The sequence below is a fragment of the Chinchilla lanigera genome, unplaced genomic scaffold (genome assembly GCF_000276665.1).
Source record: "Chinchilla lanigera isolate Chin_1 unplaced genomic scaffold, ChiLan1.0 scaffold00001, whole genome shotgun sequence".
NCBI lineage: Eukaryota > Metazoa > Chordata > Mammalia > Rodentia > Chinchillidae > Chinchilla > Chinchilla lanigera.
This window is the reverse complement of record NW_004955402.1, coordinates 14,391,529-14,409,972: the sequence shown is the minus strand read 5'-3', so window position 1 is coordinate 14,409,972 and position 18,444 is coordinate 14,391,529. Positions and strand designations below refer to the sequence as shown.

The 18,444-nt window shown below is 37.9% G+C and overlaps 1 protein-coding gene across 1 annotated transcript in view; it reads right to left on the bottom strand.

Annotated features, from left to right (window-relative positions):
• Nucleotides 1-18,444, bottom strand: part of Taf4b (TAF4b RNA polymerase II, TATA box binding protein (TBP)-associated factor, 105kDa) — a gene marked incomplete at its 5' end in the record, with an annotated part of 129,097 nt that overhangs the window by 15,326 nt on the left and 95,327 nt on the right. The window contains 1 exon segment of the mRNA XM_013505611.1: nucleotides 17,783-17,887. Coding sequence (XP_013361065.1) covers nucleotides 17,783-17,887 — 105 coding nt within the window.

Below are 18,444 nucleotides of genomic sequence, written 5' to 3'. Positions count from 1 at the left end.
GAAAAAGAAAGGGACAGAGAGAGACAGAGACAGAGAGAGAAGGAGGGAAAGGAGGAAAAGGAGGGAAACAAGGAAAGAAAGAAAAAAGAAGAGAAGGAGAGAGAAAGGGGAAGGAGCTGGAGATGTGATGTGCCTTAAGAGTAGTGATCTACTTCCAGTAACTGGGCCCCACTTCCTCACAGCCCATTCCACTCTAATCTCATCAGTGAGGTTAGAGCCCTGATGACCTAGTCCTCTCTCGAGATTCCCCATCTGAATATTGCTATATTGGGGATCGAGCCCTCAATAAATAAGTCTCTGGAGCACATGTTTAGACCACAGCGAAGCTGTATAGCTTGGATATGGTTTCAGCGCATCACACAAGGGCTGACTGTGTTAGAAGCTTGTTCTCAGTGTGGCACATGGGAGGTGGAACTCTGAAGAAATGGAGCCCAGTGGGATTGGGCTGGTTTGTTGGCAGTGCCACTTTTGGAAGAAAAGAAGGTAATGCTTGTGGGAACCTCAGTTCTCATAAGAGCAAGCTGTTGTAAAAGGAGGCCTTCCTTGCTCCCTGGATTCCTGTCTGGCTATGTGATCTTTCTTGCACACACTCCCACCATTATCATGTCATCTGCCATGAGGAGATGTATCAGGGTTCTCACCAGAGCCAGCCCCTTGCTGTTTGGACTTTCAACTTCTAAAACTGTGAGCCAAATAAACTTCTTTCTTTACAAATTACCCACTGTTACACAGTTATAGTTACAATAAACAGACTAATATACAAGGCATCCAGAGATGAAAGGAAAAAGGTAAACCATCAATATTTGCAGATAACATGACTTTGTTTACAGAAAATCTTACAGAACTTGCAAAAAGTTAATAGAATACACAAGTTCAACAAGGTTGCTGGATACAAGATTAATACACAAAAATCAGTTATATTTCCAAGGTGCCAGCAATGCACAAGCCAGAAATGGAATTAAGAAACTATTATAATTTACAATAGCATCAAAAAGTATACTTAGGAATAAACTTAACAAAAGTAAATCAAAAGAAATATGATGAAAACTATAAAACACTGTTGAAAGAAATTGAATAATAGCAATAAAAAGACATTATACATTCACAAATTGGAATTTTTAATGTTATTAAGAGGGCAATACTATCCACATTTATCTACACATTCAATGTAATGCCTATTGAAATAACATCTACCTTTTTGGCAGAAATTAACAAGTTGATCCTACATACATATATATGAAAATGTAATAGCCAGAACAATCTTGAAAACAACACAATAACAACAAAACAACAAAAACATGTTGAACAGTTCATACTTCTCAATTTCAAAATCTACAACACAAAGCTATAGTAATCAAGACAATGCAGTAGGATGAGATGGGCTGGAATACAGACTGACAGAAGAAAGTTGACAGCCCAGAAATAAACCCTATCATCTACTGAGTTTTTTGATAAGGTTGTTGAGAATATTCAATGGTTTACCACAAGAAAAGTCTTGTAAAAAAATTATGCCAGGACAATCTATGTGCAGAGGAATGAATTTGGGCACCTACCTCACATCATACCCAGAAAGTAAATAAAAATGGATCTAACATGTAAGTAAATATAAGAGCTAAAGCTACGTAACTCTTACGAGAAAATACAGGAATAAATCTTTGTGAAACTATATTAGGTAATGGTGTCTTAGATATGCCAATTAAAGTGCAAGCAAGCAAAGAAAAAAATAGACAGATTGAGCTTTCTTTCTACAAAGTAAATGCATAAGTGACCAAAAAGCATGCAAAATGATGCTTAACATCACTAGTCATCAGAAAAATGCAAAAATAACATGACAAGAAGATACCACTTTACACCTAAATGGCTGTAATTTTTAAAAACTGATCACAGTAAATGTTGGCAAGGAGAAACTGGAACCTTCCTGCATTAGGTGGCAAAGTAAAATGGAGCAACTACTATGAAAAGCAGTTGAGCAATTCCTCAAAATATCAAACATGAAATTACCACTTAACTCTGAAATTCTACTTTTAGAGATATACCCAAGGGAAATGAAAACATATCCACACAAATACTTGCATATGAATGGTCATAGTACACTATTCACAAGAAGCAAAAAGTATAAATAACCAAAAGTCCATTGGCTGATGAATGGATAAACAAAATATTATACAATCACACAACGGGATTTTATTCAACCCAAACCAGAAATGTAGTATTGATACATGCTACAAATATGGATAGACCACAAAAACATTAAGTGAAAGAAGCCAAACCAAAAGGGCACATATTAGATAATTTGATTTATATGGAAGTCCATTTGGATTACGTGAAGGTTTACTCTCAATAGGCAAGTCCTTAGAATTCCAAAATAGTTGGTAGGCAGGGACTAAAAAGAGGGACTAAATAGCTAAGGAAATATCAGCTATTTCATTTTAGGGTGATGAAAATGTTCTGGTATTAGACAGTGGTGATGACTGTACATTGTTATGACTACACTAAAAACTACTGAGTGGTACATTTTAAAATGGTGAATTGACTGTACTATATGAACTCTATCTCAACAACAACAAAACGAAAACTTCAAACCTGGTATATACTGATAAGCCAAAAAAAGTTCAAATGAACACTTGAAATTTTGTTTACTCTTTATTCAACACTCTATGGAACACTTGGGGAAATGCATAAATAGGAATTCTAATGCCATTAGAAAGTACCTTTGCAAGTATACCTGAGGCAGATTGATTTTCTTCATGGAAACCTGCGTTTTTACTGGTAACATTAACTGAAAATGTGAACATCCAATTTGGGTAAATTGCACAGAGAAATTAAATGTCATTTAAACTATGGAAAGAGATGCTTAGTAATGGACTAACAGAAAACATTCGTTTGCTGTTAATTAGCATTCATCTATCATTTTGGAAAGCTCTGTAAGACCTGACTGATACTTGCTACAGGTAATCCTGTATAACAAGCAATTAATGCTTTTCATAGTCACTAAAGTGTGAACAAAGAGCTGCATAACAGCTGAAACACATGCTACTGGTAAAGCACTAGGGAATGCTCCTAACAATATAACTGGTAATGTGAGACTACTGCGCCTTAAGGAGAGTGGTGCTAGTCTCAGTTACAGAAGCATACACAGAAGAAGCATGCAGATAGACACAAGTTTTCAAGGAATGCTTCCCAGGAACCTGAAAACTCAAAGGAATCTTACTAACACTGGATGACTTAAAAAACAAGCAACTTTGAGAAAGTTGAGCAACTCTGAGAAAGTAACTTTGAGAGAAAGAGCATAAGCTCATCAGTAGGCTCACTACAATCAAAAAGCTTTGAGCACAAAACACCATGTCAGGGCTCAAATATTACGTTTAAAACACCCATAAAACATGACTTGATCCAGGAGCAACAGTGACCAAAATACTGAATGCAGCATGGAGTATAACTTGAAGAAAGGACAGAGGAGTCTTAAAGGTTCACAGACAGCTCTGTGTGGATAAGTTTCATATATATCACGCTAATTTCCAGCCAAGTATTTGTGGCCAACTGCTGAAAGACCACCCACCACACCCCGAATCATGCTCAGTTACAAGGTGATAAAGGCCAGAGTAGCATAAAGCAAGCACTCCTGTGATAAAACTGTAACTTTCTATTAACTTTCAAGAAAGTTGAGGCCTCGTTCAATTCTTCTCATCATTGTGCACAACTGGGCAAAGGAGTGAATCAATGAACACACATGGTACCTCAATAGAGGATGAAGAAGAGACTGACCATTTAAAGACTGAGGTAACAAATGGCAGGAAGGACTTGAAAAATACTGTGTTATATTGATGAGATGCTTCAAACACAACAGGTAGAAATATAAAACGTTCAATTTTGAGGGACAGTACTGACAACAAATGTATTTTTCCATTTAGTAATTAATAAATATCCAATCTGACCCTCTGATTCTATTTCTGATACTAAAAACAATCACGGCCACCGTGAAATAAAGATATGGCTCAAAGATTTAATTAGAAATAGGCTTGTACAACATTATATTGAAAATTTAACATGTTCAACTATAGAAAGATGAGTAAACTATATCAATGAAATGTGTGCAACACTGAATGACACGGATAATACAAACATATTACTAAAAGAAGTTACTAAAATATTATTGCAACACAATTTTTAAAAAATGTGATAGGGCCTGGGATATAGCTCAGTGGCATAGTGCCTGCCTGACAAGTGCAAGGTCCTGAGTTCAATTCCTAATACCAAAAAAAAAAAAAAGAAAAGAAAGAAATGTGATAAAATGTCAATAACTCAGTTTCCTTTTATTTTTCTACAATAAACATTCATTTTGATGAAACTAAAAGTCTTAGGTTGAAAACTCACATTAAAGAGGAAGGAGGAAGTGAAAAGAAACCACCACTCTGAGGAGTTAAAAGTTGTAAGTAAACATTGATAATAACCTACCATTTTTGTCTGTAACTCACTATTACTTGTCTATTTGTTTTCTTGAGAAACTACCTTGCAGATAACAATATGTAAAACAACAACCATTGATAATTTCCTACCACTTTGTCTGTAATTCAGTAAGCCCCCCTATTACTGGGTCATCCTCCTTTTACTCTTTAAAATAATTTAAAAAAAAAAAAAAAAAGGTATAAGTAATAAAAGGAAGCACCCTGGGAAGCACACCTGCTGGAAGTGAAATAGTAAAAGACAAATACTCCAGAGACTACATGGAAGCAGAAAGGGCAGCTTTGGAGCTGTGGACAAGGGCCATGGAGCAAAGCAAAACTTGTAGAGGCAGGCACAACTTCCCCATCAGATAAGCACAAATTGCCTTGAAAATCCAAATGTGCCTCTTTCTCTGTGACAGCAGAGGCCAGATTTAGCAAATTATCATTTCCCTTGCAGTGGTTGTCTCCACATGCTCTAAACCACTAAATCCCGAGAAAGTTCGCCAAGATGGAAGCCCCTGAGTTTTGGTGGATGTATTGCTCACCATGCATGCACCTTACCAAAAAGTCTAGAGGAGTTGTTACTTCTTGTTCACCAGGTCAATCAGCATCACAGCAATGTAACAGACTGGCATAATGTACTGAAAGAAAAGGCTCAAAGATGCCTTCTCACACGAGGCTCAATGGGATGCCGGGGTTGTATGAGGCTAATGAAGGTGCATGGCTGGCCTTGCCAGGCAAAAGCAAACTTATTCTGATGTCTTAATAGGCGCAGAGAAAAGAGGCATACGCAGAGCAGTATCTGCATACCAAAAGCAAGGAGCGTCACTCATTTACTCCAGTAGCAAAACCAGATATAGAAAAAAGATAATGGAAACACCAGCTGATGAGGCTTATGACAATTTTCTGTCGTTCTCTTAAGATTCACCTGTCTTCCTCAAAACCAAATAGGTACATTGAATGGGAACATAGTAGGAACCACTCTGCCCACATTTTTCAAATCCTTGAGGGTGGCTCTGTGATCTCCCCAGGGAACAGCTTATTATTCTGGTAGATAGACACCACTCTTGTGACTTTTATTTGTATGGACCAGGAAACCAGTGTGTGAACCCTGCGCGTTGCTGAATGTCTACACCAATTACACATTCCAGAAATGTGGATACAAGCAGTGTGGCTGCAGGGGCCAGGGTGAGATGGACCAAAGGCAAAACTGCACTGACACTGGTGGAAAACAGCAGTGTTTTGAGTCTTCTACATTCAGGTAAGATTTTTCTTCAGTCCATGTCCAGCAATTCCTAAAAAGTCTAATTATTTCCCCTTCTCCAATGCACAGCTGCTCTCACTACTGGTTGCAGATCCTTCAAAGAAAAGTTAGGAGATTTAAAGTATAAATTCTGGGCTGTCTGGCAGGGTCCGGGCACAAGGACCCCCACCTTTTGCTTCCTTCAGAAGTCTTTGGTCTGTGAACCGGTTCATGTGTGGGGATTAAGAGTCTACAACTGTGGGTTGGGTTAATGTAAGTCACATTTCTGCTCTCCAACCTACAGCATATATATATATATATGAAACAAGACATTAGAGGCTGCCTAGCCATTTCAGATCCAGGATACCATGATCCGGTGAGTACTCAGTCTCAAAGATCTCTACAGCTGAGACTCTTCTGATTACTGATGGCTTTGCTGACTATTAGAGTAACCATTCCCACCTTGGTTTTGCCATTAAATGCCACTACTCACCTCTGCCACCTGGGGTTCCATCATTCCCAATAAAGTCAGGGAGTCTAATGTGATGGCAGTAGCTGCCCTCTCACTACTGGCTTAAAGCAAACAGCCAGTAATAAACGTATTTCTCACAGGTATGACAAAAGGAGTATCCTCCTGACCCACCCAGAGGACCTGTGTGATCACATTTTACCTCATAAATCTCTTTTACCATCTCAATCTCCCTAGCCTTTGCCAGCAAACTTTTATCCTAAATGAATAAAGTTCCAGCATGTATCTCAAGTTCACTTAGTTTAGGCCACCCTCAGGCCTAGCTCTCAACCAACCAACTAAAAAATACTGTAAACAGCCACTCCTAGACCGCTGACCTAACACCTTCTATCATGAATCTCTGCTCACTGAACTCACATCAATAAATTCAGCTTCATCCAACTTTATATTCCTTCTACTCTGAATTCACACCTTTAGGATCCATTCCAACACCATCTCCCCAGGTCAAGCAAAATCATGCACTTCCTTTAGAGTGTATAATCTCCTCATGGGTCACACTTAGCACCTCACCTTCCGGGTTGGTGAATTTCGGTCCAGTCACAGGTAAAGAAGCAATGAGAGATGGTGAGGGGAGGCCCTGAGGAAGAGCGGTAGTGCCCTGTACAGCACCTATCTTACGGGAAGTCATTACTGACTCACTGGGAGACTGACTTCGCTCGGACAGGGCTGGAAGGACTGGCAAAGACACTGAGCAAAACTGAGGAGTTCAAGGTACCTAGTTTCATAACCATCTATCTATTCAGTCTCTATCCCAATTTTCAATTTTCCTTGTTTTTCTAATGAACGTTACAACTTAACAAAAAAGACCCTACGAGGCTGCCGGTGCAGTTGATGCTGTAATTTAGGCATCTTCAGGATTAGACTTTGGGTTTGGTTTTCAGAAATCTGTCTTTAACCACAAGAGAAAAGGATTTCTTTTAGGGCAATTACAGAGGCTTTAACTCCTTCTGTGCATTCTGAACTTAGAATTTAAACCTTTTTCCTAAGTCTTCCTGTTGCCGAAGTTTTCCAGTATACATGAAGGGTCAGTAGTATCCCATTCCTCTTTTTTTTTTTGAGACTGGGTCTCGCTATGCAGTTCAGGCTGGCCTTAAACTCACTTTGTAGCCCAGGCTGGTCTCGAACTCTCAACCACCCTCCCGCCTCAGCCTCCCGAGTGCTGGCATTACAGGCGTGTGCCACTATGCCTGGCTCCATTACTCTTATTTTCACTAAAATAGTCTATGGAAATAAATACTTATTCTTTCAAAACCTTGTCTTCCAAGGGCATTTGTCCACAAGTTATAATTAAAGTAACTGTTTTGGCACCAGGTGCCAAGGCTTCCTTGATCCTTTACCAGTAGAAACAGGGTCATTACTGTCTTTCAACTGAGACCAGAGACCCAGTTCCACAAAACCCAGAACTAATTCAGAAACTCATCCCAAAGTGCTATCACTCCACAGCTATTTATGACACACACATCTGTATCAGTTAGCACCTGCTCAGAGGACAGCAGACACGATGAAGAAATGATACGGCACTTATTGTAGCAACTGTGCTGCACAGAGAGCTTATGTTCGTTCAGCTGTTAACACTCCATCCATGCTGGGTCTGGACCAGGCTCCAAAGAGTCAGAGAGAGGAGGCACTGAAAGGCCCAACTGCTGATCCATGTCAACAGCTTCTGAGGTACAGCAAGGCCTTGTGTCCTCATTTCGACCTTCCAAACACAAAAGGAATATGGCTGGAGTTTAACTTTCATTTTCCAAAATCAAAATGCCTCACAGCCCATGCTACCCAGGAACTATGCGAGAAAAGGGATTCTGGGAAACACACAGCTCAAGCTTGGCTAATGTGACACAATGTAAATTCAGCACATCACCTTCCTCTCCTTTCTCTTCCCCCGTTGTTCTCTTCCCCTCCCTCTCTCCCTCATTACTTAGGGTTGCCATGCCTTTTAACTGCTAACTCTTCCATCATTACTTATTTCTGTCATTATGCTTTCCACTTCCAAAGAGTCATTCACTTCCTCCAACTGTTTGTAAAATAGTCTTCTACTTCTGTAATATGGTTACAATACCCTCACACTTCCTTTCTTTTTCTCACTTTCCTTCTGTTTCATTCCGATTCTTCCATATTCCCATTTCTATCTTTTACCTGAGAGATTTTCCTCAAATATTTTGTGCTGTTTGTCAATTTGTTCACATTTAAAAGTAAGTCACTTAACTATTAATATTTGAGGCCTCCTCTGTCAGGTCAGTATTTTTTTCTTCAGAAGGAATGAAATGATTCTAATCAGAATCAATTTCAACTCAAACATTACTGATTACCCTTACTACTGTTTGTCCTCTCTTCTCTATTTGTGTAAATGCATGGTCTTCAATCCTTTGTGATCATTTAAAGGAAACATAAGCCTATAACATACAATTCAACACATTTCACAGAAAGTTGCTGAAAGTAGCAGACAAAAAAAAATTCACTTTAAAGTCTGGAAAATTTAAATGACTCTGAAATGGAGAATTATATTTAGGTCATTTATGAATAAAGAGGCAGATATGTTTATGTTAGTGAAAACAAAACAGAATGTAAAAAATATACTTTATAAGGAGCTGCTTCTCTATCTAAAGTAATACAATGCTCTCAATTCTACTGAATCTATATATTTTGGAATAGCATTAGAGGACAATAAATCTGCTTAAACCTCTCAGAAGTACGCTGTAATAAGTAACAATGAACACTTCAGAAACCCGGCCCCACTGTAGCCCGGTGGAGGAAGGTGGTGAAAGAGAATGCCTCTTATGTACATGTACCCCTTCAGAAAACGAAACGTAAAGCTGGGTTTCATGTCAACAACCTTTACTATAATTACTTATGCACCCTTCCAAATTGAAGAATTGCCTGCAGTAGCACCCAGAAAAGACAATTTTAAGAAACAGTTTGTCCCCTAACAGATTTCAAAACTTTGGATTTTCTAAAATCATTTCAGACTTTCTCTTAGGGAAAAATTATCTCTAAGTTATTTCTGTATTTAAATAAATGTTTAAATATCCAAGAATCAATCTCATCATCAACACTTCTGTACACTATGTTTCCAGATAGACTCAGGGCCTCAATCTTGAAGAAGGCACATAGGAATGGTAAAAATGCAACAAAAAACTAGCGACAATCTTTATAAAATGACTGATTGTATGTGTTGCTAGCAGAGGAATGGGGAAAGAGGCACCAACTCAGCAGAAGAAACTTGGCATCACAGTTTTGGAAAGCATTACGGGGACAGCTGTTACATTTTAGGATATGTGTTCACTTTGACCTAGGAGTTCCACTTATAGAGAGCAATCCTGCAGCAAATGGATGCACCTTGAAACCATAATCTTAAGCAAAATAAAGCAGATATAAAGTCTAAATGTCACACTGTCTCTCTTACGTGAGAAACCCAAAGGGGAAATGAGAAGCACAAAGGAAGACAGATACTGGGAGGTAAGAAGAACATGTTCAAATGGGAAGGGGAACAAGGGGGTGGGGGAGGGGAAGAGAAAGAAGGGAAAAGGAGAAAAACAACATGGAAGGGAAAAATGGAAACGGGTTTTGAAAACAGGGAAACGAAAAAGGTTGAAGGAAGGAAAAGGGAAAAACTGAATTAAGATACCTTATGTACAGGCACAAATTCCCTATGATGAATATGATCAATATTTATGACAAATATATACGAATAAAAAATAAAGCTAAAAAGAGAAATTGAGTTCATGAATATAAAGGATGTTTACTGTTTATAATAAACAATTGGGAAAAATAATAATAAACAATTGAAAATATTCTGTCTATTAGTGGATCACTCAATTATGGCACAAGAGTACATATCAGTATGGAAAAATGTCAGTGATAATTAATTTTATGTGTCACCTAGACTGAGCTGAGGGGACCTTATTTTAAGCTTACCTGACTATATGAGTGTTTCCACAAGACAGGCATTTGTACCAGAAGACTGGAGAGGACCCACCCACTCACCACATGGGTGAGTTAAGGTTCAATCTACTGAAGGTTCAGACAGACAAAAAGGTAGAAAAAGAGTAAATTTTCTCTCTTCTGGAGCAGGATATCCATGTTCTTTCACCTTTTGACATCAGAGTCCCAACAGAGTCCCAAGTACTTAATCCAGAACTTGTACTGTGGTCTACCCCACCTCCCTTGCCCCCATTCTCTAGCCTCTGCCTTGGAGAGTTACACACACCACAGGCTCCCCTGGTCCTCAGGTCTTCAGACTCAGACGGAACTATACCACCAACTTTCCTTGGTCTCCAGGATGCAGACAGCATGTGGTGGGACATGCTGGCCCCCATAATCATGTGAGCCAAAAATTTCCATTTAAAAATCCCCTCTATTTTGTCTGTCTGTATGTATGTCTGTCTCTCCATCCATCTACTGGTTTTATTTTTTTTGGAAAATCCTAACACCATGCCCTCCATAAATTACAGAATAATATTTTTAGGATGATCCCATTAGAGTCATTCAGGGCACAGTCAACAGACATTTGAATGGATATGTAACTATCTTTACTTAGATAAGCAATTCATCCTTTCTGTACCTCAACTTTTTCACTTGCAAAAAACAACCGAATGATCTCACAGAAGAGTTATGAGGACTAATGCAGATTAGACACTCTGTTTGATAAGTGTAAACTAATGTTGTTACATATATATTTTTAAAGTCCACATATACCACTGAATTAGGGTAAACTATGTAAGATTGCCAATAGCTTTTTTACCTATAAAAATAGCAAATTGGTATGGTTTAACCTAACATATGCATGAAGGTACACAAGAAATGTAAGAGCTGTTTGTAATACTCTTCTATGCCATTTGGACATTTTGACAAACCCATGGTTAACACTGCCTCAAAAATAAATAGCAATCTCCTTTACCCTCCTTGCTGTAAGCAGTATTATTTTAAAAACACAGCAGGCATAGCAGTTCTCCTCGCTGTCCCACAAAATTACTATCATCTGTTGACTGAGAGATCTACCATCCATAACCTTCTTTTCATTTCAAGGAACCTTAAGACTTACAAAATACTGCCATTGGAAATGATCTCAAAGATTATGCGCGAAGATAAATTCACCTCTTTAAACACTACCAGAAAGTCATTCCCGAAATCCAACCTGAATATTAATTCCAAAGAGCTCCGGTTTTAATAATTCTGTATATTGCTGGGCGTGGTCATGCACGCCTGTAATTCCAGCACTCAGGAGGTTGAGGCAAGAGAATTACTGTGAGTTGGAGACCAGCCTGGACTACAAAGTGAACTCAAGTCCAGCCTGAATTGCATAGCTAGACCCTGTCTCAAAAAGATGGGAAAAAAAATTCTGTATAACCATCCTTCCATAAACTGGGTAGAAATAAAGAAATTAAGAAATAAAAACAAGCTAGGGATATGGGGGCACATATCTGTAATCCCAGCTACTCAAGAGTCTGAGGTAGGATGACTCCAGTTCAAGGCCAGCCGGGGCACCTTAGCAAGACCCTGTCTCCAAATAAAAAGGCCTGGGATACAGCTCAATGGTAGAGGTTCTGGGTTCAATTCCTAGTAATGGAAAGAGAAGGCAGGAAGGAAGGGAGAGAGGGACAAAGAGAGGGATGGATTGTGGGTGGGCAGGCAGGCAGACGGACAAAATAGTATTTTCTGACAGGTAAAGAAATGTGTGGGACACTCTGTATCTGACTGAGAAGGCTGCCCCAAGTCTATGGCTTTGGAAGTCATATACTGGTACATGCTAAAATGGCTCATGCAAAGGCACTCAAGAGCAAAATTTAGTTAATAAACACCCGACACCAAATTCCCTGGATAAAACAAATCAATAGTCTCCGTCGCATTCTACCTCATGACTTACTCTCTATCTGGTATGGAAAAATACATCAACCATCAGCATTCTGAGCCTTTGTGGACAGAATCCTCTCCAGCAGCAACACTACCTCCAAGGTCACTCCAGTCTAGATTTCCCATCCTTCCTTTTTGGTTAGGAGGAAGCTGCTGCTGAATGCTGTCTGGACTTGTCCTCTACACCCACCACTCCCAGGTTTAACACAAGAGGTGCTGTACCACTGAGCTACAGCTCCAGTCCTTTTATTTCTCCTTTTAAGACAGGGTCTGGCTAAGTCTGTAAGTTTCCCAGGCTGAACCTAAACTTGTGATCCTCCTTCTTCAGCCTCCCAAGTAGCTGGGATTATAGGTATGCACCACTGTACCCGGCTTTTGTGCTTGTTTTAAAAACCAGGTGCATCTTTATTCGGCACTGAACTAGCTGGCTTTCACTTTCAAGAGAGGACACGCCACAGAAATACCAAAGTAATAGGAGGAGAGAGGGAACATCGTTTAAGCATTAGTGCGGAGAGGGAAGAAAGGACTAAGTACTACACAGGTTTCTCCAAAAATCTAAAGCTGTTCTGGGACCCAGAAAGCAACCCTTTCCTAAGTGCCTCCAACACGCTAAGCCACTGAGGATGTCACACTGAATCATGAGAAATGACGAAAGGATGTTTGTACCACTGTGACTCTGGGAAATTTTTCCTCAGATATGGAAATTAGGAGAATGCCCAAGTCACTGTTGGCTGTCTATTAAAAAGACTACAGATATTTTTCTTTTTCATAAGAATGAAATTATTCTAAATTATTGGTGCTCAATTCAAATTTGCCAAATTATTGTGACTTATCTATCTCAACTCCTATTATAAACTTAAGTAACAAAACTAAAGCAACTATTAAAAATACAATGGTTTTATTACTTTTACATTGCTTTAGTATTGATTCATAGACAATTTTTGATTTTTTCTTCAAATAAATTATTTCTTAAGAACAGCTACCCTGGCCAGGAGTGGTGGTGCACACCTGCACTCCCAGCAGAGGCCGAGGCAGGAGGATCCTTGCGGAGTTCAAGGCCAGCCTGGGCTACAAAGTGAGCTCCAGGACAACCTGAACTGCATAGTGAGACCCTGTCTCAAAAAGATAAAAAATAAACAAACAAAAACCCAACAACAAAACAGCTACCCTACATATTTTTTACAGTAGTATATTAGATGCCACCCCCCAACCCAAGAAACGTATTTGGGTGAATTTTGTAACCCTGAGATACCTAATCTAAGAGAATAGGTCCTAGTCAGACACCAAGCCTTTCAAGAGACCAAGGTTTAGAGAGTAAAATTGTTTCATCTGTGTTCTATGGCACCAAATAAGGGGCCTCAAAATGACAAAGCATGTAGGAAGAATTATTAAAAACAGTACTATCCAGCTGGGTGTGGTGGCACACGCCTATAATCCTGAGGCAGGAGGAGTGCTGTGAGTTTGAGGCCAGCATGGGCTACATAAGTGAGTTCAAGGTCAGCCTAAACTGCACAGTGACACCCTGTCTCAAAAGAAAAAACAAAAAAAAAAAAAAACAAAAACCACCAAGCAAACAAACAAAACAAGAACAGTACCATCATTTATTTATTTGTCCAGTAGCTCTGCTATTTGCCCATGACCTTTTGAATTCTCTTTGTCCTTGCTACCTTATCACCCCAAATCAAGCAAACTAGCCTAGTGCTTTAATATCAAATCACAGACAGAGGTAAGGGTAAGTTGCTATAGTAGTAAAATAAATACTAATAGACGTAAAACTTTATGTTCTAATTGAAATTACAGCAAGCAACTGCTTTGGAACAGTCTGTGGTACAGTATTTTTTCAGGAGCTCTTCTCTAAATACATGTAATAATTAAGAACTCTCCCGACAATCATTCTGTCTAAGCTAGAACATGAAATATGCCTGCTAATGTGACGTAGCATGTTATTTTAAGTGGTCTCTCTGGTCGTCTCTCCCCTACATCCAATAAACCTGCTCATAAAATACTGCAATGTGATGATTTGTTATTAATCTTAGTGCGAACATATTAAGAACAGGGCTGTACAACTGAATTATAAATTCTATTCAAATAAACATTTACCTAATTAATAATACTTTAACAACAGTTGGTTTAAAAATAAGTATTTAGAAGAAGTATCCAAGATTAAGTATCTTTTCTTCTTATTTTTTGGAATGTCTTATTTTCATGGCTCAAAAATTTTAAAAAGTACAACAAAAATACTTAATGCTTCAACTGAGAGAAATAACAAAACTAGTATCAACATCTGACATTCCCCTCTGACTTAGAACTCAGCTACAGAAAAGCTATACTTTTCTAAAATCAGAATTACATAATGTAATAAATTTTCAATCGAATTTTTTAATTTATTGCCAAGCCAAAGTCTCAAAAAGCACTTTACAGACATTCCTCAGTGGTTTTTTTTGTTTTACTTTGTTTTGGTTTTTGAGGCAGAATTTCACTATGTAATGCAGGTTGGCCTTGAATTCACTTATGTAGCTCAGGCTGGCCACGAACTCACAGTGATCCTTCTGCCTCCGATTCCCAAATGCTGGGATCACAGGTGTGTGCCACCACACCCACCCCTCAGACATTCCTTGTTTAATGACCTACCTGGTTAACTGTTTGGATTTAACAACCGAGGCGCACTGTTCAAGCTTATGACCTCTTTTTTTTGGTACAGTTCTGTACATCTTGTTTATAGATCCACCTTGTTTATACAGTACTGTAATTTTTCCTGATTGTACTGTACAATAGAGTACTGTAGTTTTATGTTCTGTTATACAGTACTGTGTGTGTAACAGTTGTATAAATAAATATAAAGTCATCAAGTTGGAGTTTCCTTTGGCCATTTCTTTGTTCTGAATATTGTAACATATATGCTATATACAATTCTTCATTTTGCCACCAATTCAGTTAACGACCTGGTTGCTGAATCAGTTGTTAAAGGAGATAAATGTTATTTTAAGAATTAGAGTTATACAGGGAAGCATTTTAATCTTTTAGAGAGAAAGAGGATATATATATACATTTTAAAGCTCATTTTGGCTAACAAATGAACATTATTTTAAGTAAAATGCAGTAGGTACACCAATATTATAACATACCATATAGATGGTTTGGTACTGTAAACCGCTTAATGTTTACAGAAAGTGTTTCTGAAGCCAGGTAAATAATTAAATGTTCCTGGGAGACTTCATTTATTTATGTTAATAAAAAACTACTTAAAGTAAAATTGGTGACATTGCATAACTTGTATAGATGCTCCTGATCGGATTCCCAGTAAACCTATTATGAACGGAAAATACAGTAAGTTGAAAATGCAACTAATAAACCTAATCTACAGAGGAGCATCACAGCTCAGTAACACAGACTACTTTCCTTTGTAATTCAGTGGCTGGCTAGAAGCTGGGGCGCCTCACTGCTACTAGCCAAGCATTGCAAGAAAAATCGTACTGTGTAACACTAGCCCAGGAAAAGATCAAACTTCAAACTTTGAAGTGCATTTTTTACTGAATACATATCGTTTTCACACCATTGTGAAGTCTAGAAATTGTTAAGTCCAATCAATATAAATTAAGGACTATCTGGACTTTCATAGCTACAAAAATTGATTTTATGTACAATGATGTGATTTTAACCTTTTTACTATAAATCTTTTATATTTGACAAAAATAAACATTGTTATTTACAATGGATCATTAATAGATCACATAACTATTTGAAATTACTGCTAACAGGGAAAAAAGATCCTTTCCAATCAAAGGATTTTTAATATAGAATTAATATTTTGAAATTCCAAAGGACCTCAAACATATTATCTCCCTGCATAATATCCATACACAAAACATATACTATACAAATACCCTAAATTTTAAAGTAGCTTCTATCTCACTGTATCAGTTATATGTGCAGCTATATACATTTAAAAATTAATTTCATATATTTCCAATCACAACAGTAAGTAAAAACCACACTTACAGTATTCTCCACAAGTAAATCTTAACCCCCAAGCCAACAGGCTCATAGTATAAAGATCTGGTTCAAAATGATAACTGGTCCTTGCTGCTCATTGTAAGGATAACATGAGGAGACAGTAGCTGATGTTATCAGCTTTACCAAGACCCCTGTAAGTATCAAGTGTGAGCTTCCAAAGGCCAGGTCAATACACAATTAGGATATTCTTAAGGAAAGGGAGATTTTCCATTTTTTAAAATCATGACACACATACATAAAAACTATTAAATGACGAAGATCTAAAACTAATTCCTCCAATTTACAGTCAACAAAAACGGTAATCTCTGAATGCAAAAGTCACGAAGTTTAACTTTCTGAATTTTACCATTTTTTAAAAGAACCATCATTCTATTTAATCTTTCAAACTGAAACCTTTTCTTTTAATAGAAAAAAATCTATTAAAGAGTTCCTCTCTGAAGAACCACTCTCTACCCTTTCTTCTCTCAAGGATTAATTATATGCTTATTCTAACAAATTTAAATCGGACTGGTAAGACTTCAAGTTCCCATCTATAGAGTGAGAAGCAAACAAAAAAGAAATCTGTTTCCAGAGTACAAAACATTAAAAGACAAAAATAATTTCACACACACCATTTCTGCATTATTTATGGGGGAAAAAACAAATGAATGAAGAGTTTTCAACAGCCTGACTACTGCAACCCAAGTTTTTGGAGGGACCAAGAAGTCAGCAACAACCTTTAACACTAAAGGTATGTGCGACAGGGTGTGTGCCTGTTTCCCATTTTTCAAAGTGTCTTTATAGTTAAAATACCACAAAATAAAAACCCATGAAAAGAGAATTGTACTAACACATCACCAGCTGATTTAAGAAATGGGTATTTTCAATTCAAGATGTCATTACTTAAAAGTCTGACAAATATCTAAGCCTAAATTCCAGGAAATACAGGAGAAATATATATGCCTGAATTCTCAAAACTCGCAAAGCACAAAGTAAGCAGATAATTCACTATACTATAACCTCATTCCTGACGATCCATCCTAAAGTCCAATGTTATCTCAAATAACAACTCTGGAGATGTAACATCTTTTCTTGGTGTTATGAAATTAACCATATTTATTGAGCATATATGTGCCCAGCTCTACAGGGAATATATCAGAATAGAACAATAGTCCTTACTAAAGAAGTTTATACTCTAATAGGAAAAAAATATTCAAACAAAAAATAGTAACGAACAATGAAGCCACACAAACAACACACTCTGTGCTCAGAAAAGGAGAAGGTGATGTGAGTACAGTCAGGGCTCATGGAAGAAAAATAAGAAGCTAGATTCAGTCTTAACAGATGATGCAGATAAACAGAGGAGAGGATTACATAAAACCGCTAGAAAGAATACATGGAAATAAAAAATTGAGTCCGGAGATGGGGGATAGGAAGGAGTATAAAAAAAGTAATACATAGGAATAAGGTTTAAGAGGATATATAGTCCTTTAAGAGGATATTTAGTCCCTTATTCCTAATACATAGGAATAAGGTTTAAGAGGATATATCTTAAAAAGTCTGGCAACAGATAAAGTTTTATGAAGTTTGCAAAGCAGAATTTTAAGAAGAGTTTGGCAGCAACAGCATGCAGAGCAGGGTAAGCTACCTCCATGTCTCCGCTGCTTTTTGGCTTGCTCTCTTGACATGAAAAATAAAACCACCAACATATACTATCAGTACCTCACTTCCAGATTCCAGTGGTCTCTTCCTCCTTGGTCCAATAGCTGCAAGGGCTGTGAGATTAGCATCTCTGTACTGTATCTGGGCGAGCTCCAACTGCTGCAACTGGAAGACGGAAGAAAACCCAGTGTTTACACACAGTCGGTCTTGGGGAGAAAGAAACCAACCACTACTTCGATTTCTGTACCCTTCCCCACCCAAAGGTACAGCACAAAATAAGTATCAGACTTCCTTCCAGGCAGGCAAAGGGTTCCTGATTTCTTGGCTCCATAACTATTTAGTCCTTAATCTTTAGAAAAAAGGCAGAACTTGGCTAAGGGGAACTACAGGATAAAAGGAAAAAGAAGGCATCTGCAGTATAACTTCTGCCCAGGTTAAGCACAAGTACGAAATTTTATAGAATAAGGTGCACAGCAAGTTAGAGACTAGGTTGCTCAAACTATAGTCAACCCTTTTAGATAAAAAAAAAAAAAAACTACTTTAAAATAAGTTTTTATGCATTGTAAGACACGGTTCTACCCCTTTATATGATTAATTTCTTTAACTCTCACACTCACACAGAAAGGTATGCACTAATTTTGTAGTACACAAAAACTAATGTATATATTATCTCCTATTTTTAACAGAGATGATGAGGTTCTTGAGAAGTTAGGACAACTTCA